Here is a 26,395-nt window from a genome sequence, read left to right as displayed (position 1 = left end):
TATGTTAAACCAAAGCACACCTAGGTATGAACGGCAAATACATATAAAACTTATAACACCGAGAAACAAAATCTAAACCAAAAATACGCGAGACTGTTACGAACCCTTGAATAGCAACAACATCAGGAAATGCAAGCACTGTTTTATGTAAAGGTAACAATAATAGTCTCGAAAGATCAACTAATATTTAAAACAAAGCGATGTTTGCCACAGTCAGCCGAAGTACGGTGTGTAATATTAAAGAAAATACTGTTTAACACCATTCTTGTAATTATGTTTGATAATGATAAAGAACAGTAAAACAAATACATTTACTAGTAATTAAAGTTTCAAACGTGCAACGGCAATGTATCAACCATTTTTCAGGTTAAACCGCACAAAGATGGTTGAGCTTTGTTTTATTTTGGTTGAAATCGATACTCGGACAATTATCAGTATTTTAAAGACTTTTTCAGTATGTACTGCATGGTATGTGTACCATTTTACATGTTGAATTTAATAAACAACATCACTTGAATATTAAACAGATTACCTGAGAGATAAACAAATTTGTTTTGTTTGTTACATATATTCAAACCATTAAAAGCAAGTGCATTATTTCCATTATTCTTCCCCCTTTTTGTGCAGTTTGTGAAGCATTTTACTTTTATTCGTATATAAAATATTTGTCTGAAAGTAGTAAACATGGAAAAAACTTGTTATTTCTTAATTGATTAATTTAATGACAGAAGATCTGACTTGCATGTAATCAATCGCATATGAATTTGAAATAATACAGTCTGACATATTTCCTTAATCATATAGATATAATTATATCCCGACGTTTGTCAAAATACTTTAGTACACCTTTGGACAAAATGTTGAGTTAAATCCTCCTATCCTGGCATAAATCATATACTGTCCATAAAGGAAAAAAACATATTTAAAAGATATAAAGAGATTTTAATGACTCATAAGATATCTCTTAAATGCGCATAATTTGCTTCTTTTGCCAAATTTAGCGTAATGTTAAGTACTTCTGCATGCACGTTTGATAAACCTGAAGTAATGACGTAACGTCATTTATCCGGATAACGTAGAATCAAGCCTGGATTTGGCTTACCTTAATGAAAATTTTATGAATTAATGGCAACCCTTTAGTAATTTTCATACAATGGCAACGTTACTATCTTTCTAAATTTAAATATGATATTAAATAATCTGACATGTTTAATAATTCAAAGCAATATCTTAAAAACAGCTTAAAATGACTGGTGCGTATCACTCTAATCACGGGCAAATATCAAAAAAGCAAGCACACGGACTTATACATTTTATTTCACAATATTATAGGACATATGTTTATTTACGAATGTGAGAAAGTTTATTAAAATCTACATCATAGAACAATTTCTATTCGCGAAGATGTTATGAAAATTGTGATTTTTCCATGGACTACCATTTTGAAAACTTGCATAAGGTCCAAATTTTTCAAATCAGTCTAGCAAAAAATCAAGCACACGACCCTATCTTTTTCATTTGATGAATTTACTTAGTATATTCTTAAGTTTTGAAAAATCTCGAAGACATTTACAGTCCCGTACCGGAAACACATGCATAAATTTCATTCTTAGTCAGTTTTCGGTTACCTCGAAATGAAAATGCTCGGCACCCTGGAACTTGAGATACTGAGTTTCAAAATCTTCATTTTCTTTAACTATTTACCATATGCATTTTAGTAGATTTCCTACCTCCGAATTAGAATTTGATAATATGAGCCGTGCCATGAGAAAACCAACATAGTGGCTTTGCGACCAGCATGGATCCAGACCAGCCTGCGCATCCGCGCAGTCTGGTCAGGATCTGTGCTGTTCGCTTTCAAAGCCTATTGCAATTAGAGAAACTGTTAGCGAACAGCATGGATCCTGACCAGATTGCGCGGATGCGCAGGCTGGTCTGGATCCATGCTTGTCGCAAAGCCACTATGTTGGTTTTCTCATGGCACGGCTCATATGTCGTTTAGTAGAAAAGACGAAACCCGGTCAATCAATAGTCTTTTTTGTTACTTACAAATAATCCCATTCTACACGGGATTTACAAAATCAAACCATTGTAATTGAGAAAATAGAAACACTGCAATTTGTAGATAATACTAATACTAGGTCAACACTTGTAATATCAAACAGAAAAATAAAAATGTACAAATAAGTCATACTACAATGCTATACCAATTGCTGATTGCAATGCAAATAAAATTTACTCTCTAAAGACCAGTTTGGCAGATGAATAAAAGACACGACACAATTAAAAGTGCGTCTAGACACAGAGGGTATTTTGCACACAAGAAAGAAGAATCAAGCATTTACTACATATAATAGTTATACTAGTTATCTTTCCTGCATACAGACAACAATGTGCAATTTGTTTATATAATATATTATGTGCAACATATAACATTAACTCTTATCTTTTGCCATTTTACTAGTATGTGATTTATTTGTTAAATAATAGAGGAAATCTCATTGTATTCTGTTATTATTGTACTTCTGTGGAAAACGCTTAAATGATGCAGTAAACAGTTTTCAGCTATTAATGTCAAACTGACCCGAAGTCAAATAATTTACTTATAAGTGAGGAGGATGTGAGTAAAATTGTTTAAGTAGCCCTGAAATAATGGCAAAGTGGCTTGCAAAATACATGCTTTCGTCAACTGGCTTAAAATGGAACAGCATTTTGACAGGGCCTCAGGAAATTGAAAATAGTGAGAAAAAAGTACGGATGACACGCACTTTCGAGCTTATTTTACAGTTTTATTTTTGGAGTGAGAAACCACAAGCAGCCCGTGCTTTCATTTTTAAAGTGGTTTGAAAATTGGCATATTGAGTATATTTCGTCATCAGATTTTGCGACCGGGAGGACGTAAAATCCTTGCAAAAAAGAAATTTTAGACTTGATGGTTTGTAATGAAACATATATACTCGTATCAATATTACAAGTTATTTATTTAAGGGGTGTGGTCAAGTAGGGATTTGTCGTCCAAGAAGCTCTGAAAAGTGTTAATTGTCTCCCTTAATTGAAAGTATAAAAATTCACGCATTTACTACTGACAACATACTTGTGAACTAACGCTTTGAACTTAAGGTAACCAGTGAAGCAATCCATTTTTTATATGTATTGATTTATATTTTTATGCTACAGTAACAACTTAAGTACAGAAAAGAAGATCACAGTCTTAATAAAGGTTGAGGTACACAACATAAAGATTAACAGTTTCTGAGGTAGATATGCATGTTCTTAATATTGCAGGAAGCGCATCTAAAGCCATTTTGACCAGTTAGAATTAAAGATGTTTGGTTGAGATCCCCCCCCCCCCACCCTCTCTATCGCTGACAAATAAACAAAAGGCCGAGCGCTTAAAGTATCCTGTATTAATAACAAATAGGAACATTAAGATCTAAAATTCTAAATTTCTTTAGTGGCGTACTATTTAATAACACCAAAAGCGGTTGAAAAATGTTTGGGAGGTCGGTTGCACTGGCTCCCTCAACAAGTATTCTATACAGAAGCAAATACAAACATCAAACCGTTATTACGTTGGAAGCAGAAACAATTTAATTCTTCACACACGGCTTCACACTAAATGTAGTATTCTCAACGAACACCTCTTCATGAAAAACAATTTCCCAACTCATTATTTGGACAACATAATCTAACTATTATTTTCTTTCAAATGTAGGTTATAAATACGCCATTGTACTCAACCTATTTCATTTTGATATATATATTTGTGTATCATCTGTTCAACCTTTTCCGTAACAAGGTTTCTCCGACACATTTTTTTGAATAATTAGATTATATATAATTCTAAAAAAAATCATCAAAGATGGTAATATGGTTTTTTCGAAATTTTTAAAATACCTTAGATCTTATTTGAATTGACCCCCAAAAACGATTCTGGTGAGGCATTTTCTGTTGTAAACAAAAATAATAGACTTTAACTTTGGAATAATACAATTTTGGTTACAAAAGATTTTTTGAATATCTAAAATGATCGCTATAATACCCTCGAAGATCTTTAGAATGAATGTCAGTTTATCAAATAAACTTTATCAATGCAAACTTGTCATGAATGAGTTGGATCAAACATTACCATTTTCCAGTCCTTCTTGACCAGAATAACACTACATGTGTATAACACATCTGCAGAATAACACTATAACACATCTGAGAGTATCAGATTCTTATTCATATAATTAAGTTTTGCGACAATATTTCCCTCTACTTTTCTGTCCTTCCACTTTCTGATTTCTCCAGTCTTTCTAATTAAGGCAGTACCTGTTAAAACTTGTTGCGAAAATTTAAATAGTTTTATTTTAACTGTTACTATCTGATTTAATACCGTGATTGGCAAATTACTACGAGTACAATATTACGCATTCCAGTAATCTTACGATCCGATATTATCCGGTCAAAAATGGATTTCTGTAAGTCGTGTCTCTATTCTTATCATCTCCTAATATTATGTTAACTTGTTAATTATAAATGTACAAATCTCAAATTTCAAAATATTAAAAAGTTTCTTTCTGACAATGGCTTTATGCCAAACCAGACACCATAAAGAAGATGAAAGCAAACACTATAAATGTGCTGGGAAAGAGATACATCGATATTCTGTCAACTTCTAAAGCTTTCTCCCTCTGGGTTTTGGTTGATGCTTCAAAGGTTTTCTGGAATGAAAACAAAGTACAATTAAATTATTGAACAATATAGTGAAATTTTGAGCGAAAGACAGCTACCTAGAAAGACAGTATTTTCATTTCAGATACTCATATCAATCAAATAAGAATTTGATTGTTTTTATTTAATTAATTAATAAAAAGAGAAGGTCAAAGGTCATTGAACTGATATTGTAGGACTAGTCTCACACTCCAGCACCGACAAGTTTGATTCAGGACACAGTCTGAAAAAAACTGAAAAAAATGTACCCTTTAAAGCGACGAGAAACATTAGCATAAAACGTTCACCTATGGTTCTCTTTAAAAGTCAGTCACGATAAAGGCAATGTTGTTCTTAAATCTTAGAACGCTACTTTGTCATAATATATAAGAAAATAACCTTAAACTATTTTTTGATTAATGTCATGCTGGTGTCGAATCTTGTCCGAACAGGTAGTTGCGTCTCAACATTTCACATTGCCATTCTTTTTACCCGCTAGTATTCTAAGATCTAGGGACACATTATCAATATGCACTCAAGGCCTGAAAGTTATCCCTTAAAATTTTCTAATAGATATAACTTTTATGCGCTAACAGCAGTTATCGAAAAAAATATTTGTTATACAATAAGCCAATGATTATAATATTATACTGTTGAAACAGATAATTTGCAAACGTTTTACTTCCGATGTAAAACAAATGTAATTAAGCAGTTTAAATAAGATGTCATGTTGTTACTTTTAAATAACATGCAGTTTAGTGAAAATGATTTCAATTATTACTATTGCATATTTGTAAACTTAAATATACCATATTTTTGTCTTAATTTTCTGACACCTTTTTGTTTCACCTAGATATACTAGTTTCGATATACTAATTCATTCAGAAATAACAACAGTTTTTGCTTGCTTTGGTATTTTTCATACTTACCTTCTCTTCAGAATCAACCTTCTTTTGTAAAATAACGTTGACACAGGCGAACTCAAGGAGTGATGCAAAAACGAAAAACAGACACACAAACATCCAAACATCAATCGCCTTCACATAAGAAACTGGAGGCAGTGACTGGTGTACGACAGCACTCTGTGTCGTCATCGTAAGGACGCACAGGACGCCAAGGGAGACACGCGCTGGTACAGCATCCGGATCAACCCAGAATGAGACCCAAGACAAAACAACAAGGAAGATACATGGGGTGAATACTTGCAAGACATAGTAGCCAATCTTTCGCGACAAACTTAGCTCTACTTCTAGAGTGGAAAACGTACCTGCTGAAAAAAATGTATAAGACAAAGTGAAAGTGAGTCTTTACGATAATATAACAACTGTAACATAAGATCATAGTTTTCTGCTAGATATTATTTATTACCTACTCTTCGGACTGGCTCAATACTTTGTTTCTGAATGTCTCGTTTCGATCGTTTTCTTTTACATTTCTTAAAATATATTTTGAAATTTTACATATTTTGAACTTCCAGTAGTCGATGTAAAATCGCATTTTCAATTTTAATAACATCCAGCAATGTTTTCATATAATGTCATATAATTACGACCTAACTCACAAAAATACATATAAAAATGTTTTAAATTTTCATACGAGGAAATAATAAAAACAACAAGAACGCTTTTATATCTGTATAATAACTGACTATTGGTTTGTTAAACGCAATATTCATTCATTGTTAGAAAAATATATCTAGTAGTGTTGTTGACTTCTGGGCCATGGTTATGAATATTTAGAACATGTTTACCGTTTCCATGAACAACAGAATGGTAGTTTTAAAAAAAAATCATCATATATGAAAACAATACATTTAGTCGTCGTGTAACGTTTTTTTATGCACGAATAGCGACAATACACGTGTCCGTCGGTCTCGGTCACAAACATTTCCGCGGGCTTCTGCGGACGTTAATACACATAACAAAGGTCGAAGTTACAAACATATCCCAAGGGCTTCTGCAGACGTTAATACACAAAACAAACGTGTATTATCCCTACAGTGTTCAATGTATTTCAGTCACAAGTACAAGACTCAATTACTTACTTTCCTCGTACTCCAAGTCGTAGCTAGACGTTTCAGTCTCATCTTCTAGTAGAGCATACTGTGGCATCTGCAATTTGCTGATTTTAACTGGGTTTGTACCGTGCCATTGAAGCCTTATGTTGTCTGTTGTGTAGCAAACTTTTGTAAAAGATAAGAATTTTTCTGATACAATAACGATCGTATGTTTATAACAGATTACTGAGAAATGTGCAACATTTGCAACATTGCTTACTAGTAGGAACTAAATTAATACATTGTACTAACACTGACGAAAAAGAAAATACGAAAGTCGGACTACATCTAAAACAAGATATAGCCATTTGGATACCATCTGTGTTATGAAACTGGAGGCATTTCAGGCACAGTGATGTCATTATTTAAGAAATAATAAATATGTGCCTATATTTTATCAGTTAATAAAATATGGGCAGGAGTTCGGATGCGTAATAATTAAATCACGAGTGCGTAGCACGAGTGATTGAATATTCGCATCCGAACGACTGCCCATATTTTATTAACTGATAAAATTATTGGAACATATTTATTATTTCGATTCTAACCACGTAAATTCTTCGCATTTTGCAGCACTACATTTTAGCGCGATTGTCATTCGACTGGCCATATGCTATTATAAAAACCTCCCCACGATTGGAAAGCGTTGCATCAAACGGAATTTTCCGATATTCAGTAAATTTTAATTAAAGTATTAAGTAGTTATTGCCGTGAAAATGTTATTTTCAATAACATCAAAGGTCGGATATAGAAATCAGAGGTAAATACTTAATTCAAGGTTTATATATGCAGTTTCTAAAAATAGTACACGTCACCTACATGATGGCACTGAAACATACACGCCAGAACATTGCGGCGGCATATAAACACGTAAAAACTTGAGTCTGGAAGATTGGAAAATTAATTATAATTTATTTACTGTCAAAGTAGAATCTAGTTGACATTTGTGGTGCCTACAACGCAGAAATTGTAAACTACACACACGACCAGACATAGATGCACTGGTGTTGAAGTTGAAACTTACCGGGCTGAAACATATTCTTACGGTAAAATATAAACAAATAAATTCATCAGTTAGATATTGTTTGTTTCAGAAAATTTGATGTACTTTTTATTACTACTACATAACACTGAAAAAGTCGAGTATTTAGTCGGTATATAACGGAAGCAGAGTAGAATCTCAGTCGTGTTACAATCGTAGGGCGGAATGGAAGAGCTATATTTTATCGTAGATTCATGTATAGGCGATTTCGCTATATGTTTATATAGCAACTGCTGCGGATCGTGTTAGAATATTTACATGTATTAAAATACCACATTTATATAGAACTTTTTTCAAACAAAATAAGTTCAAAAGTGCTTTACGTGAAAGCATCTATATGATGTTCAATAAATAAAGAAGGTAATTGAACTATTACAGAATTAATATAAAATTACGTTACATTAAGATACAAACGACAGATATGTGTATTATGGTAGATCTTTTCAGTACTGTTTTAGACTTTCTGACAATGTAAATTAAAACAAACTAGATTAGTATGATACTTACAGCTTTGTATACTAGATTAGTATGATACTTACAGCTTTGTATACTAGATTAGTATGATACTTACAGCTTTTGTATACTAGATTAGTATGATACTTACAGCTTTGTGTACTAGATTAGCATAATACTTACAGCTTTGTATCACCAAAGGGCATGTCTGTGCATCAAATGGATAGTAGTGTAAAGACATAGTGCAACTCATTGTTAACGACAGTCTGAAATTGTACAAGTTCAACATTTTTCAAAGTTTTTTTTTCATTAAATTGCTTTTTTGTGTAACCACCAATTTCCTGTCCTTGCTTAGTGAGGGTGTAGTCAATATATTGCATGTGACATTTGCTTTTGACAGCAATTGAAAGTTTACCAGAATTTCGTATAAACATACTCTGATACTCCAGTCACTAGCAAGTCTATATGGTGACGAAACATCACTTTAATATTCAGCAATAATGGCCGTAAAAATTGAAGAAAAATGACAATAAATATTTTGCTGAGCAACATTATTTGCCATTTAAAAGATCTAAACTGAAAGCAAAGAATAGCCTTTGTCTTTACTCTCTTTTATATGAATTGATGACAATAAATATAAAGACTCAAAGCAAAAGCAGCTATTTTAAACCTGATACTATAGACAACAGTCCCATCTCTATAGATATGCATCAGTCTGTTGGTCGTAGTGACCTTGTGAACAAAAGCTTGTTTTTCGTTGTCAAAGTAGATATTTGGCTGCCATACTTTGTCGATCTGTCTAGTATCAAGTTCCAACTTTTGCAAATATGTCGTATTCGTAATTTCCCTGTAGTCGAGACGAGTATCTCTCCACCACATACGAAGATATATCCCAACAGAATATTCCTGTTGGAGTAAGTAAGATACATTTATCAGTTTACAGCTGTTACGGTAATGGATCTTTAATGTACGGCTGATTTAGACGTTATACCGTCTTACAATAACAATAACGCAAGTTATGCTTGTGCAGGTTCTTGAAGTGTAACGAAAACAGAAGGTACCGACAGATGCCAAAAATACTGAAATTTTGAAGATCATTTTTGTACATCTTAACATGAAATGACAACGCCAATACAATTACCACAGTATTGATTTTTTTGGTGTTTATGCATGTGTAGTTAGCCGAATAATGCACACATTATTTCAAATGTGTGCGTTAAAGGCATGTTTAAACATGCATGAACACCAGCAAAAAATCAGCTTTTATTTTATTTTTATTCTGACTTGAAATGAACAAACTACCAAAAATGTTTACATTAAGTTTTTGTCCTTGACCGGAGTGGCCATCATAAATGCAATATATATTAGACCAGATGGACTCAAATTACTACAGCTTTCAGTTTTATTGTGAACATGATAGAAAATGTTCTTTTTATTTTTATATTGTAATTGACGTCTAATAATAACCTTGCCTTAAATTCTTATTAAGTTTTTTTTTTCTACTGCGAGATCCACATAGCTATCCATATCTACAGCGCACTACCCTATCATGGAACTTGGTACCAGCTTGCAATTCCAAACTGAGAAGTTTTTGTATAGATTGAAATGCTGTCAAACAATTAGTAGACCACTATATTATATTTCTTGTTGATCCTCTAGTTATTATAATCAGATTAGTGAATAATTGATTTCTTCACGACATAAATGGAAAGAATGATACAAAGAAAGTTACCGCCGTTTTCAGAATATAAGTCATACGTGATTCTGCATTCGTGCAGCGCTGATTTACGTGTATGAGCACAATGACAGTATAAATACGTCTCGGCTTAACCAATCAAAATGCTTGAATTGATAGATATAGGTCACAATAGCCTAAATAGTTTTCCCTATATATTCTATATAAAACTGACCTTTTTCAAAGAGCTACCAAACATAGCTAGACCCATTTCAGAGAACAAATCCTGACCTCATATTAAAGAGTTATGATAAAACTGATATAAAATGAAGAGAAAAGTAGGGGTCATATATCTTCTAAGAGAGATTTTTCTGGTCACATTTACTTACTGTAAACTGACATCAAAATCACACTGCTGTGACCTGGAAGTACTACTCATACTAAAATTGAGCTTGACTTCACCAAATACAACCTGCTCTCCCATTTTTCCTACCAAAATGTCAACAATACATCCACAATGAAATTTAAACAAAAACTAGCCTCAATTTAGACCTCTGTTGCCATGCCAAGTGAAAAATTAGTGTTCAAATATCTGGCAGGCGACTAGACCAGATGGCTCCCGCGCTGGTTCCTTTGGTTTAGTTAGGCCTATATGGAATTATAAGAATACTGGCTCTGATTGTTCAGTTTACAATCCGCACATAACTTCATTATTGGTTGCATAAATCTGGAAGATGGCGTATTCTGTGTCTTTAAGCATACTATATATTTCTTGAGAAGCATAAAATAAATATATAAATATACATACGTACCATGGCAACCTCGTTTATAGAGTGCATATTACGAATCAAGATTTGAACAGTAACATTGGTTGGAAAGTCTGAAATTAATTGTATTGCATATGGTAACAAAAATGAACTGCAAGGAATAGAAACATAAAACTACTCAACATAGCAAACAAACTTAACAATGAATACAACAAAATAGATAAACTGTAAGACAACGGTAACGATGTAGTCTTCACTGCATTGAGCAATGGTGTGAGATAATATAACTAAAAGAAGGGACTCCAGACACAGATTTATTATCTCCCTTATACAAAATTCATCCGCATTACAATAGAATAAATGCAACTTATAAATTATTTGAATCTAACTGGAAACTATTTCATTACTGCCTGGCTCTTTGTAAAAAGAAAACATGATTTAATCGTTACCCTCATCCAATTCTGGAACAATTGTTGCGTCATATCTATTTTCATTCAGCAAATAAGCAGTGATATCTCGTCTAAAAGTAAAAAAAAAACAACCAAAATACTAGATGAAACACTTGATTATATGAAGATGAAATATTGGTTTACAACAAGTGCGCTCAATACGTATTTTAACTTTTAGCCGGCTGGTGGCAATTGATTCAGCCTTTGCGACCCGTGCAGACCAAGATCAGGCTTGCACTGCCCAAATTGAATGATGGACACGTCCATTTTAGAAATTTACCAGGGTCAAGGCTAATCAATTAGCAACTACTCCGTTTTGCCTGTAAGTGTATAGCATAATCATTTTTTATATGTATCGTTTGGCAATATTAGGACTGCAATTCCAGCAGAGAGCCATGCTTTGCAAAGAAGGCCAGAAACAATTTGCAATCTAAAACAATCTGCTTGAAAACTTGCGAGCACAAAAAGTTTCTTGGCACAGATTTTTTTTATCGTTCAAAATATATTTTCTGAATCCTTCGATAACATAGGAAAATTAAAACAAAAACAATATTTGGACACAAAGTTAATATTTGACAGTCCTTCAAAATGGCATAACTGTATTCATGATACATTTACATTCCAAATACAAGTCTGGGTTCAAGCAGTGTATACTATAATGGAAACCAAATGGCATTATTCTTGGTCCATCCCAAATCACAGGATAAAGCAATTCACTGACATACACCTTGACACTTTCACATGTGGTGTACTAACTTATATTAGATGAAACAGGGTCATTAATGAAGAAAGGTTGCCTATGTCACAATCAGATGATACATCAAAGAACATAATGTCCAATGATACATCCATCCGGCGCTTTATATACACCCGAGAGAAAGCCTATCATCGTATGCATTTCTTTACTACAGATGCATTAAAACAATATTTAATCAACAAACTGACAACGTTACGGTGCACTAGACACTGAGATACTTTGGTGTTCAGTTTGCTGGTTGTTATTTATAGCTCTAGTCATTCAAAACAGTCCTGGTACATACCGATTCATTTTATAGCAAGCGATCTTTTTGATCTGATTAATGTTCTTTACATGTTTTCATGCATAGGGCATCTTTCCTTTTGGCAGTGCCTCGCTTAAAGTATTGTCAAGAGCATGTGCCCATTGGAACACTATACCACATAATATAAATAAGTGAGTTCGTAAATGAAGCCAAAAATACTTTACAATGAAAGTAGACTCATTGAAATCAATGTCCAAAATGTTCACTAAGAACAATGTATCAAGTAGGTTGTAGTTGGGGACATACATCTATTGAAAACACTGTCTGTGCTAATCATGTGAACTGAAAGTTGACCAAGAGAACTGGCACTTTGATTCCATTACGTTATTTGAATGGACCTCATCGCTGTTACTACAAAACTACAGACACAGACAGATATATATGAATCTTTACTGTGTACATGTACTTGGCATTGTAAAGGCCTTTGTGCTTGGAAGTGAAATGCTGCCAAACTTATTATTGTTTTTAATTATATATTGAAAGGTTGTTTCTTTAAAAACTCCTAACATTTTCTTTCCTGTTTGGTAGCAAAATTTTCAAAGTTTACACAAAGGAGATGTAAAGGAAAATAAAAGCAAATGCGCACTAAATTTGTCAATACAACATTTTATGTTTCTATCTAGAAAGCACAATATGTACAACACCAACAATTTAAGTTTCTGACATATGTAACAATGACTTTTCTGATTTTCTACAAAAAAAATCAAAAGCCTACCTATCATTTCAATTAATTTTGGGAACCTTATTCTAAATAAACAATTATATTAGGCCTTATAATTGCACTGCTGGCTGGTATTCCTAACATGCATTTGATAAACAGCACGCGTCAGCTAACGTTCTGCCATAGTCAATTTATCCCTGTGTTGAATGAGAGCTCCATTGGCTATACAGAGATACAGATTATAATATAAAAAATTTAATCCAACCGTACAATTCTATGCACAATCATTTCGAAGCTTATATTTTAGACATGATATATGTATAAACGACGATTTACAACCGAAGATAAAAATTTAGTCCCAAAGGCGTATATATGATAACTATTTATTTTATGCTAACTGATGAAATACTTTGTTTTATTAGTGAGATATAATCAATATCACTCACTGCATATCACCCACTGTAAATGATATAGCTTTGCCGATCTACATGTACATTGTATATACATTTTAAATTATTTGCATAAAATAGGATGGAAGTTGTAGTCGCACTTTGTTCTTTAAAGTATATTTATTTGTGTGTGTGTGTGTGTGTGTGTGTGTGTGTGTGTGTGTGTGTGTGTGTGTGTTTGGGGCGGGCTGGGGGGTGAGGGGGTTAACGACGTTTTTCAGCAGTATTTCAGTCATGCAACGGCGGGCAATTAACCTAACCAGTGTTCCTGGATTCTGTACCAGTACTAACCTGCTCTCCGCAAGTAACTGCCAACTTCCCCACATGAATTATCAGAGGTGGAGGACGAATGATTTCAGACACAATGGGCAAGTTCACGTCGGAGCTCTAGAGAAGAGTAGGCTGTTGTATAAATGATACTTGCTCCCACTACACCAGTAAAGTAACCGACCAATCAAAAATTGGGCCCTGGAAATATGTAAAACTGTTTCCCCCTGCACATTGAGCGCTGTGATAAAAAGCAAGGAACCAGTAAACCCTACCTCGCCGTGGAGTTTGCAGAGTTCAGATCTTCAACAGGGAAGGTACGATTGGTGTACTAATTTATACCGTTCAAGTGGATTATCAAGTATAGAGTCGGTCTCTACTCTACCCTAGAGATTCCATGTGAACTTTCCAAATGTGTTTTATCAAATCGTCACGGAGAACATACGCCCTGCCCGGGGATCGAACTCGTGACCCCGCGATCTGTAGACCAACGCTCTTCCTACTGAGCTAAGCGGGCATTTGTCGATTAAAAATATTTTACTTAATGAGAATTTCATAACGTTATGCAGCAAGAAATAAAATAAAATGGAACTTTATGTCGTGTACGTCTTTCTAACGTCACAACACGTCTGACGTCATGTTCGTTTACGCGCATCTGTTTCGCGCGCCGAGAGTAAAAATTGTTGCAAAATGCATATTTCAACGTAATTAAGCATAAAATAAGAAGAAAATGTGTTTGTTGTTTTCGTGAATATAGAATATATCTCCTCAAACTAAGAAAATTTTCACATTCTCACTCGTGCTACGCGCTCATGAAAATATTTGAAATTTTCTCACTTCTCAGTGAGATATATCAGTGGGCCTCCGTGGCCAAGTGGATAAGGTCGCTGAATTTAAATTACTTACCCCTGCCGATGTGGGTTCGAGCCTTACTCAGGGCATTGAATTCTTCATGTGAGGAAGCTATTCAGTTAGCTAACGGAAGGTCGGTGGATTAAACCGGGCGCCCGCTCGTGATGAAATAATGCACGGAGGGGCACTTGAGGTCTTCCTCCACCACAAAGCTGGAAAGTCTCCATATGACCTGTAATTGTTTTAATGCGACGTGAAACGAAACTGTTTGGGATGTCTAGAGAAATACATTACACTGCAGAAACGTGTATAATTATAAAGCTATGCAAATATGGAGGGATTCAATGGGTTGTCAGTGCCGTAGCCAGACACAAATTTTAACCGAGGCAATCTACGGGGGTGCGGGGGCATGCCTCCCAGAACTGTTGTGTTACATCACAGTAAAAATCGTTCTTTTAACCCTATTTATCTCAGTTACTTTCATATTTTAAGAAAAAAAAATACATTGATAACTTGTTAGGATAACTGAGGCTTTATTAAACTAAAATCAGAAAGCCATCAGTAAAGACATAGAACAACATGCTGTTTATCAGTTTACTGGTAGTTTATTAGTTTATAGCCCGAGAGGGGATAGGTAATGGAGGGGTGGGGGTGAGGGGCTCTGTCCGTGTTGGGTGTGTTTTATTCTTTTTTTTTTTAATTTTGAGGTACTGCATGGGGCGTAACCCTTCATTTTGGGGGGTAAGGGGGCACTATTCCTAGGAAATTTTGAAATATAGATACGAAATAATGGCATATATTGCATTTTTTTGGTCTAAATGTTGAGGTACTGTAGGGGGAATCCTCTCATTTTAGTGTGTTTAGGGGGCACTCTGCCTGAAAAAATTTGAAAAACAGGTATGAAATGGTGGCTTCTGGTGCATTTTTTGGTCTAACATTTGAGATACTTTAGGGGTGCATATTTGGTCTAAATTTTAAGGTATGGAAGGGGAAATTTTAGAATATACATTTGTAGATACGAAATGGTGGTCTATGGTGCATTTTTTGGTCTAACTTTTGAGATACTTTAGGGGGAACCCCTCATTTTAGTGCGATCAGGGGCTCTCGCCCTGGAAAATCTTGAAATACAGGTATGAAATGGTGACCTCTGGTCCATTTCTTGGTCTAAATTTTAAAGTTTGGAAGGGGTTTCCCTCCTCATTTTAATGGGGTCAGGGGGATCTCTTCCTAAAATTTTGAAATATAGATACAAAATGGTGGCCTATGGTGCACTTTTTGGTCTAAATTTTGAGGTACCTTAGGGGGAATCCTTTCATTTTAGGGGAGTCAGGGGGCTCTCGCCCTGGAAAAATTTGAAATACAGATACGAAATGGGGGGCCTATGGTGTACTTTTTGGTCTAAATTTTGAGGTACTGTAGGAGTTTTCCCACTCATTTTAGTAGGGTCAGGGGCTCTCTTTCTGGAAAATTTTGAAATACAGATACGAAATGGTGGCCTATGGTGCATTGTTTGGTCTAAATTTTGAGATACTTTAGGGGGAACCCTCTCACTTTAGGTGGGTCAGGGGGCTCTCGCCCTGGAAAAATTTGAAATACAAGTATGAAATGGCGGCCTCTGGTGCATTTTTTGGGTCAAAATTTTGATGTATTGGAGGGAGTTTTCCCCTCATTTTAGTGGGGTCACGGGGCCCTTCCATTGGAAAATTTTGAAATATCGGTATGAAATAGTGGCCTCTGGTGCTTTTTTGGGCTTAAATTTGATGATAATAATAATAAATAATTGGGTGCAATTGGTCACTTCTCGGTCAATCCGGACCTGGCAAGGCTATCAGTAAGACTGCTAGGATTTCTGCCTCACCTTGCCTCAAGTTATTTAATGTCATGAGGCAAATGGTATTCTGATATATTCTAATGATATTAATATAGATTCTACTTTTTTGAACTTTAATAACTGAATTTTTCATCAGTGTGATAGGCCTACTTTTTACTCTTCTTTTTTTTTTGCTCCTCAAATTTTAACCGAGGCAACTGCCTCGGTTTGCCTCAGTGTGGCTACGGCGCTGGTTGTAAGCATTTAATGTATCACTTATTTCTGTAATTTGTCACTCGGCACATGCTAGATACACTGCAGCTAGGAATTGCAAATTATTTCGCACTGGGAAAATTGTTCCGCATACAAATATAAAAACAGTCATTTGGATAAATTCAATGAAACAAAATGTGGTATTTATAGCACACTTTGCTCTATCACTGACATTTATCAAGTGTTATGTGTTCCATAATTAATGAAGTTTGCGATATAAGCCTTATGCTAAAAATGCTTATTAGCATTAATATTAGAATTTTTGCAGATAAATATATATATCAAAAACAATCCAGAAAACTAAAAAAAGAGACATTTTAAGCTGGCTGACATTTTATTTCCATCTGTATGATACACTGTCTTTAAAGACCAACCACAACCTTGTGACCTACTTTTTCCTCCCACATGAACTTCGTGCAAATCATTCAAACTTATTCAGCCATTTTATTTTCAGTGTAGTTTTAAAAACAGAATAATAACTATCTTACACTTTAGCAACAAACTATGGTATACACTCATCTTAATCTTTTAGGAAATGATCATACTGCCACATTAATTTAATAATATATTTAGACATTAAACACATTGTCTTGGACTTATATGTGTCACGGTCAATTTGTCACGAGATACTTGTTATTTCCCATATTGTTCATGCACACAATGTATAAATACTACCATGGAAATACAAAATAATACAGTTGTTTTGTGGCGCGTCTTTAAGAAAAGCATTATATATAAACATATTATGTTTAGTTTATTTATTTTGTTTGATTTATTTATTATGTTTAGTTTAAAATCACACCGACGCAGTTAAAGTTGTATGCTGACTTCCCAGCTTTTGAAGAGAGGACGACCCTAGATGCTCATCTTAGCATTATTTCAGGTACGGCGGCCATGCACCTTCGATTGGTTTCACGAAACATACTTTGGACAAAGTTTGTACTTATTATAAGCATTAGGCGTTTCACGAAAAACATTTTAAGTAGATTTATTTAAACATTCGCCTATTCCAAGGACCAGTCCTTTTCCTGTGCTTCTAGGGAATGGAGATCATTTTGCAGAACTTGTATTACAAGTTAGGATTTCCGTATATTAAGACACACAATGGTGTTGTATGCAAATAATCTGCTGTTACTTTAAATGGAGTCGGTAAATGGTTATGGTAAATCAGGAAGAGACAAGGGCTTATTGCTGAACCTTGAGGAACTGCAGTGAGAACAGGCAGAGTGCATGAGGGACAGCCGTCAACAAAGACACTGGGATCGGTCTTTTAGTATTGACTTTGTGCTCTGAAATGCTAATAGATTGACTTCCAGTGGAGTTTATGTATTATTTGATGGGGTCAACCTTGTCGAAAGCGTTAGCAAAGTGCATTACCATGATTATCAGTTTGCTGGCCTTTCTCTAGATTCTCGAAGACCTCCTGTGTAAAAGTTATAAATAGAAAATAATTAGAAAGGACAGTTCCTGATATTATTACAACAATGTTGTTTGTACGAAAATAAACGCCTTTACTTTCCACTCAAATGTATAGTGAATGTAAATATTCATATGTAAATGAATCAGTGAAAGAAACTTATCATGAACATTCGTGAAGCAGACCTCTGGGCAGAGCGATCGAAATTTCGTAAGCCAGTTAAACTGTTGTAATGATTATATATATATATACCAGACTCATTTCGGCAAAGAGCCCACCAGCACAAACGAACATGCACATACCACAGCAAGTCCACTAACACAATAAGATTAGTTTCGATGCTGCTTTATATACGAACCCGAATTGTACTACACATTCGCACTGATTCAACATTTGCATATATATACACATATCTCTGCTTTTTTGTCTCACAAATCAGTAGTGACATTTTAGTCTTTTTAACTGATTGGGACTAAAGAAGCCATATTTTCACTCTCTGAAAGTTAACTGGATCTCGAGGATACATTGTATATATTCAGATTGGTCTACTAATATGAAATAAGGCAAAGCCTCAAAGCGAGCTCAAAGAAATCGGATTTAGCTATAAATATTCATTCTCGCAAACCAGATGTCTACCATGGTACCCCGGTTCGTCTCGGGTACCATGTCGAACATCTGATGAATGAGAATGAAAATATTATGCATCATTTATTTGTCACAAAGAAACTATTCACTAATCACAAGAATTCAGGAGAACCTATTCGTTTGAAAAAGTCTACATTTAGTGTCACTATACCTGTAACAGTGAATATCATACGTTGCAAAATTTATTGGAAGCCGGTGTCATGGTGACGTCATTTACAGCGTTCCCGTTTCTTTCTGCTTATTAATGACATTCTTTCCATTTTCTGGGCGATGCTTGATCTTTTAAATGAAAATATTTTTTTTTCAAACAACTGGAAACCTTGCTTGCAATATTGTTGAGTGATGAAAAATTTTTAGCAATTGAATGAAGTTCTGTATTCACTCCGGAAAGAAGTACTTCCTGTGAGCACCTATCCGCTAGGGTGCGCTTTTTAAAAACTTCCGACGAAACTTTTCAAATCCATCACCAAGTGTGAAAGTATACTTGCGTTACCGTAAAGCTCGATTCTCGAGCAGGCCCTTTGGGCCTGCTCTTCGATCTCGCTACTAATTATAAGTGCTTTCTGGTGATACTAGTGGATATACAGAGTGGGCAGCTGACCTATGTGCGAAACCTCACAACTTATCCCCACTATGTACCAAACATACAAGACAATGTTGTACTCATAATTTATCATCACCATGTACCAAACTTAAAGGACAGTGTAAATACTCACAATTTATCTACAACATGTACCAAACTAACAGGACAATGTAAATGCTCACAATTTATCTACACCATGTACCAAACTAACAGGACAGTGTAAATACTTACAATTTATCTACACCATGTACCAAACTAACAGGACAATGTAAATACTTACAATTTATCTACACCATATACCAAACTAACAGGACAATGTAGATACTTACAATTTATCTACACCATGTACAAAACTAACAGGACAATGTAAATACTTACAATTTATCTTCTTCATGTACAAAACTTACAGGACAATGTAAATCCTTACAATTTATCTACAACATGTACAAAAGTTACTGGACAATGTAAATATTCACAATTTATCTACATCATGTACCGAACTTACAGGACAATGTAAATATTCACAATTTATCTACATCATGTACCAAACTTACAGGACAATGTAAATATTCACAATTTATCTACATCATGTACCAAACTTACAGGACAATGTAAATATTCACAATTTATCTACACCATGTACCAAACTTACAGGACAATGTAAATATTCACAATTTATCTACACCATGTACCGAACTTACAGGACAATGTAAATCCTTACAATTTATCTACAACATGTGCAAAAGCTACAGGACAATATAAATACTCACAATTTATCTACATCATGTACCAAACTTACAGGACATTGCAATTTATCCACACCATGTACCTAACTTTCAGAACAATGTAAATACTTACAATTTATCTACAACATGTGCAAAAGTTACAGGACAATGTAAATACTCACAATTTATCTACATCAAGTACCAAACTTACAGGACAATGTAAATATTCACAATTTATCTACACCATGTACCGAACATACAGGACAATGTAAATCCTTACAATTTATCTACAACATGTACAAAACTAACAGGACAATGTAAATATTCACAATTTATCTACACCATGTACCGAACTTACAGGACAATGTAAATCCTTACAATTTATCTACAACATGTGCAAAAGCTACAGGACAATGTAAATACTCACAATTTATCTACATCATGTACCAAACTTACAGGACAATGCAATTTATCCACACCATGTACCTAACTTTCAGAACAATGTAAATACTTACAATTTATCTACAACATGTGAAAAGTTACAGGACAATGTAAATACTCACAATTTATCTACATCATGTACCAAACTTACAGGACAATGCAAATACACACAATTTATCCACACCATGTACCTAACTTTCAGAACAATGTAAATACTTACAATTTATCAACACCATGTACAAAACTTACAGGACAATATTAATACTCGCAATTTATCTACTTCATGTACCAAACGTACAGGACAGTATGTATAAAAGAAATCTCGCCACGTGAATCTCTTGTACAAGTAATTATAACAAAGGCAGGCTCTGTAAAGAGAAAGATAATGTGTAAGAAAAACAAAACGAAACATTTACACTTGTACTCAATGCGTTTCCAAATAAGAGAGCAGCATGACTGAGAAACACATATCATGGGGTTTTCCCCCCGTACCGTTAGACATACGTCAGAAAGGTAACCAAAGCGTTACGTCCAGCTGAAAAGTACCTAAAACAAAACATGCTGGCGAGACGTAACCTCTTTTTACAATTTCTACGATCTTACCAACTACAACTGGACAATTTCTATGACATAGAATCTTACGTAGTTGGTGAATGGCATCTAAATAAGGTCGGGGTTTGATATAGATTGCTGCAGAAGTGTAAACCATTTCTGAATTTCGGAAAATATCTACGCTGTAAATACCTATTTTTATCTAACATTTCCAATGACGCTAGCTTAATTTAAATAAGAATATCAGTTTTGAACCGTTTGAGTTGGCGATACCTTAAAGTACTAGTAAATAACAATGTTTATTGAAATTGATAATGAATAAACACAATCGTGCAACATCGGGAATTTCCGTATACTCCGGTAAATACACTATTGCGTAGCATAAAGGCCGAGGTGATCAGATTGTGAATAATCACTGAAATCATGTGTAAACGTGCGCTTAAATATCATGCTACTGCATGCTTCATGCTACCAGTCTCACAGTTTGATGCATGCAGATAATAGTATCGATTAACGATGTTTGTTATCGCTATTGGGCTCATAGCATGTACAGCTACTCAGTAGTCTCACAGATATTTTGGAATGGCACTGGCAGGAAGTGTAAATAGTGATCGTAGTTAAACTGATTTTTTGGGTATATGCGGCTACATAGGACTTAATATGTGAAATCAGTTATGCTGTAAATACTATTTCAGTTTATCGACCAGTCATCCTGTCGGGGACATATTTATGTCAAGCTAGAATTCATGCACAGTACCTCTGACTCGAAATCACATTGCACATGCGTAACAGGAAGGCCTACGTCATTTATTAATGTTTTCGTTGTACATTAACAGAACTTGTCTTATATTTGGACTTCCAGCAAATTGTCTCATACGGGCTTGCATGTCATAATGTCAAGAAAGACATGTGATTGGTGGAAAGGATAGTTGTAGTCATGAAATTAAAATATTTATTATTTTATAACCATGTTCATATTTGTATATACCTAAATGTTATTTTACTATTTTGAAATTAGTAACAAATAATAAACAAAGAGTCAATTTCAAATTTTCAAAAATTGTTGAACAAAAAATAAATAAGCATTTATGTAAATTTATATATAAAGTAAGTTATTAAATAAGCACATAAACGAAAAATGAAAAAAATAAACCTGATTCTGTCCTGTTCAAACATTTCCCTCGACCTGCAATATCCGAAAATAAAAATATATACGAAGATGGAATACTTATCCATCTTTTTATTTTACCAGGAAACAAATACAAATGTTAAACATATTATATACAACACTTTCATATCTGAGTAGACTAGAAATAGTATAAAATGTTCCGCAATGAAATGTCATTCATTATATAAATATTTAATTGCTCATTTATTGCCTGATATGGAATTATTTACGAACCAAACAACATTAATTTGCATTAATGTGTTGAAACAATTGCTGGATATTCATGGAAGAAAGGCTTGGGATCTTGCAATTTAATTAATTAAGAATTCTAACACGACTTGATTCATTTCCCTATTAAACAAAGAAGGCTGAAAGCTGTGTGTTATTTTACAACAATTTACTGTTCTTACGTCACAATTATTATGTCATAGCGTCAAATGGCATAGCGGCGCGTTGAAAAAAGAAACCAACAAAAAGCAGGCAAATATTTGACGGACGTCGTCAAGGATGTACTTGAAAATCCTTGGTAAAGCTACAGTCACACATACGGATATGTCCGTGCGTTGAGGTACGGTACGGATAAGAGGTGTCACCCCGGTATTGAAGTACTTCCGGGTCGTTGTATCCTAAGAAGTAGTTCTTTGAAATTTTGAAGTTCCCAATTTAAAGCCATCCCTACTTTGACATGTTATATTTTAAATGTATTTACTGACACTGTGTACATTTTGTGCCATTTCTGATGTCTTTAACAGTTGTTTTGTCTGTGTTTTTCAGGACTATATTCCTGTGCGGATGGATTAAAAAACTACTCCAGACTGGTAGACATGACAGATGTGTATTGGAAATATAAACATGGACTTAAAACTTTGATGTGTAGCAAAAAAGTTCATCGTTGATGAAAGTGATTTTCTAAGCTATATTGACTGGAACAGGGTCATTCTTCAAAAATACAGAGCTGTCAATGCTGCAATTTTGTTGTGAAAGTCACAATCAATGTCAGAAGTTGCTTGTTTTACTATACAGCAAAGAAGAAGAAATTGTACTGGGCCGACACCTATATTTAGTCTGTGGGACTGTATAACTACGGAGCAGTACGTCTTAATACGGGAAAAATGGCGAGAAACAGGAAACAAACAAAACAATACAGGACTCGAATAAGTACGGATAGGTACGAGGTACTACGTTGAATTACGTTTTACTGCGTCTTGCAACTTACCCAGCGCACGGACGGGTCTGCGGTAAACTACGTTGAACTATGCTTAAGTACGAGCAGCCTCGGATAACTACGTTCGGCTACGGCGAGGTATGTAACAGCACGGATAACTACGTTTAAGTACGTTTAACTACGGATGAATAAGTTTCAGCCATGTTGGACTAAAGTCACGCTTAAATGGCTACGGTTCGCTCAAACTTTTGTGCATGTTCAAAAGTTGGAGAAACTTGCAAGTTTGGAATAAGTTTTGAATACGTTTAGACCACGTTTTGATACGGATTAGTACGAATGACTACTCTGAGGTACGGCTCAGGTACGGATCGATACGGATTACTACGTTTCTGTCCGTAGCTAGACGTAGCTATTCGCGCCGTATGTGTGACTGGGGTATAACGTGCGATATACTGAAATACAGTACAAAATATGAATAGATATTATAGATATGACGACTGGATAACAAAACACTATAGCAAACATATATACATCATAGGAAATATACATATCATGTTAACTTTTCTCATAATGGATTATGTTATAATATACGTATGTATTCGCGGTTTTACATACGATAATGATACCAGATGGGAAGTCCATACAGAGGGAGGTGCCAAACAAAAGACCCATAAGACATATCCACCAAAACGAAAGGTAGAATTGAGAAAGGACTTACTTATCAACACCTCATTGTCACCACATAAAGTGACAGATCGGAAATCAGATCTGACATTTGACAATTCCCTGTTGCAGAAGGACATACAGCTTTTAACAAAACGGTATGCGTAGGGCAGGAATTTCTGTCATTTTTGAAGAGTTGGTCCAAAGAACAAATATTTCAGTTTAGCCAGCGAGGGGACAGAGAAAACTAATACCCATTTCATTGGAAATAAGTGTAAACAAATATGTCTTTCAGTGGAATTGTACTGAGACATTCAGTAAGTACATGACGGGTCTTAACAAAGTGCGCCTGTTCGCATTGAGGGCATACAGAGAAACAGGGTATTTTAACACATTACTTTAAAAAGAGAATTAAATCGGGATATATTAGAATGAAGATTGTTGTATAAGGCAGTATGAATTTAACATTTAACAGTAAAATTTGATAATGTTTTGCGTACAATAATTTGCTAATTATTTTGACATTCCAGCATTATCTAACACACCAGCTGTCAGCAATATTATATAAAACAACAAGACAAGATTGCTGGAAGGCCATTATTTTAAGTGACGATCGTTAGGAAATCTAGAGAGTACGGGGTGGGTGTGATTGGGAAGGCTGGCAGTTTTGGGTCAAGCTCGACTTTTCATTTGCCTAGGAATGTAGACAGAAATTTGTTATATTCATTTAGAAGAATATAGGACCAGAATGTTTTTTGTTCTTTTCTTTTTTGTTTTTTTTTTCAAAATTTTAAGATATGAATTCATTATTAGTCTTTTATTACTGTGTAATGTTATTCACATACAAAAGTGTACATGTATACATATAAGGAACGACTGTGTTTGTGAATCACCTACTGATAAACATTAAGAAGCATACTGACCCAATTTTAAAATGCCACAAAAATACATAATAAAAGCCTTGAAATGTCTGATGGTTGCGGGTTTTTGGTAGATTTATTTTCTGTTTAAATGCAATCTATGAATATACATGAATGAGAAACAAATACAAATTTAATGTGCCTCATATCTAAGATGAACTCTGCCTGACCTAGCTTGTGATGTAACCATGTGCTGGAATACCTTATCATTGATAGTTCTTATATAATCTAAATGGTCAATGTGAGTGGATACAGGTTGAATAAGAACTGTTTGTTCATTGATAATTCATCCGCACTGTTCATGAATGGGACTATTTTGTGTAGCACATGAACATCCTTTGGATGTGATTCGGAATAAAATAAAGATGCTATATGATTGTCAGAAATACACTTATAGCTTTGGTAGCGGGATGAACCCGCAACCAAAAATGGCTATGATTGAACGAGCGAATTTCTACAAAAGGCAGGCATAATATTACAAAAAAACTAAATTAAATGAATTATTTATCCTGTTATGTCCTGGGAATACGTGTGAATATGGTTTGATATTTGAGATGATTTCTCACAAGACACCAGTACTTGTTTTTTTTTCAGGCAGCGGACTCGAGAGTTACGTGAAACGTCAATATCTACACCTCTGAATCCTTAAAATGATATTTGAACGTTTTATAAAATCACTACTTGTATGTGTATGTTTGTGACTTGAAAAATTGGTCGAGGTCGTAAAATAATTGAAATGATGTCCATGCACTAGTCGATCTTGTGGAAATTTTGATATCCTATCAGTTACATACAAGAAATTTGATAAATGTACTTTTACAATCATTAAAGAGATTGCAAAAAGATCTAAGAGGGTGGAGGGGGCGGGGGGCGTGGTTAGAAGACCAATTAGTATAGCTAAGAATATTTAATTCAGTAGACTACTAGGCACAATGCTGTAACTGTCAGCTTTCCTAAATCACCAATAGATGTAATAATATATTTAAAAAATAAGAATATTGACTGCGAGTAAAGCCAGCAAAAAGCATAAAGAGACTTAAAGATATGTTTTTGGGTAAAACAATATGTTTCCATTGAACCTGTGGTCGGTTATGATTGTGGAAGGTATGGACAAGAAATGACGGTATAATGATATCCTTTGTAGAAATTTTGACGAGTTCCTTCTTTTGCTTTTGAGGCTGATGTCACATTATTTACTTTTTCTATAAACCTTATGTCTGACTGTCTATTGTCGGCCATTAAGTGTGCATAAATTTCTAAAATGTGAGTAAAAATGATGGAAGGCGAGTTAATTTAAATTTGGCAATATTAGTCTTTTACAACTGTCCGTCTGAAGTGGGAACGCTATATTTTTTATTTTTATTCCGTTCCATAGCAGAAATATTAACATATATGTAAAAATTATATGTCCACCTCCTGCCAAAGTCGTATATATGGCACTATTGTCACAAAGTCTTGAATTTCCCTGTTTTTCTGCGAACACGACGAATCGAAAACTGTTTTAAGTAATATTTCAAAAATCGTTACAATATATCATATCATATTTAAGTACATTATTACTTGACTTCACTCCTTTGAAAGTTCTTTTTATTTAAGGTCATCAAAA

At 34.4% G+C, this 26,395-nt stretch overlaps 1 protein-coding gene across 2 annotated transcripts; it reads right to left on the bottom strand.

Moving 5' to 3' along the window:
* Positions 1 to 1,299: 1,299 nt before the first annotated feature.
* LOC123557146 (glycine receptor subunit alpha-2-like) lies at positions 1,300 to 22,385 on the bottom strand. Of its 2 annotated transcripts, none has more exons than XM_045348438.2 (8): positions 22,027 to 22,385; positions 11,138 to 11,208; positions 10,734 to 10,801; positions 8,917 to 9,152; positions 8,430 to 8,512; positions 6,740 to 6,877; positions 5,625 to 5,962; positions 1,300 to 4,706 (listed from the first exon to the last, which is right to left on the bottom strand). In XM_045348438.2, the coding sequence occupies exons 1-8, from the start codon at positions 22,107 to 22,109 to the stop codon at positions 4,575 to 4,577; spliced, it is 1,149 nt and encodes a 382-aa protein (XP_045204373.2). In that variant the 5' UTR covers positions 22,110 to 22,385; the 3' UTR covers positions 1,300 to 4,574. The 2 variants fall into 2 exon arrangements, with proteins under 2 accessions (XP_045204373.2, XP_045204372.2); XM_045348437.2 differs by having other exon boundaries at positions 5,625 to 5,965; positions 22,027 to 22,379.
* Between the last annotated feature and the right edge of the window lie 4,010 nt (positions 22,386 to 26,395).

The sequence above is a fragment of the Mercenaria mercenaria genome, chromosome 5 (assembly GCF_021730395.1).
Source record: "Mercenaria mercenaria strain notata chromosome 5, MADL_Memer_1, whole genome shotgun sequence".
In the NCBI taxonomy this organism is placed as follows: domain Eukaryota; kingdom Metazoa; phylum Mollusca; class Bivalvia; order Venerida; family Veneridae; genus Mercenaria; species Mercenaria mercenaria.
Note: the sequence above shows the minus strand (reverse complement) of the source record. Positions and strands in the feature narration are given on the sequence as shown.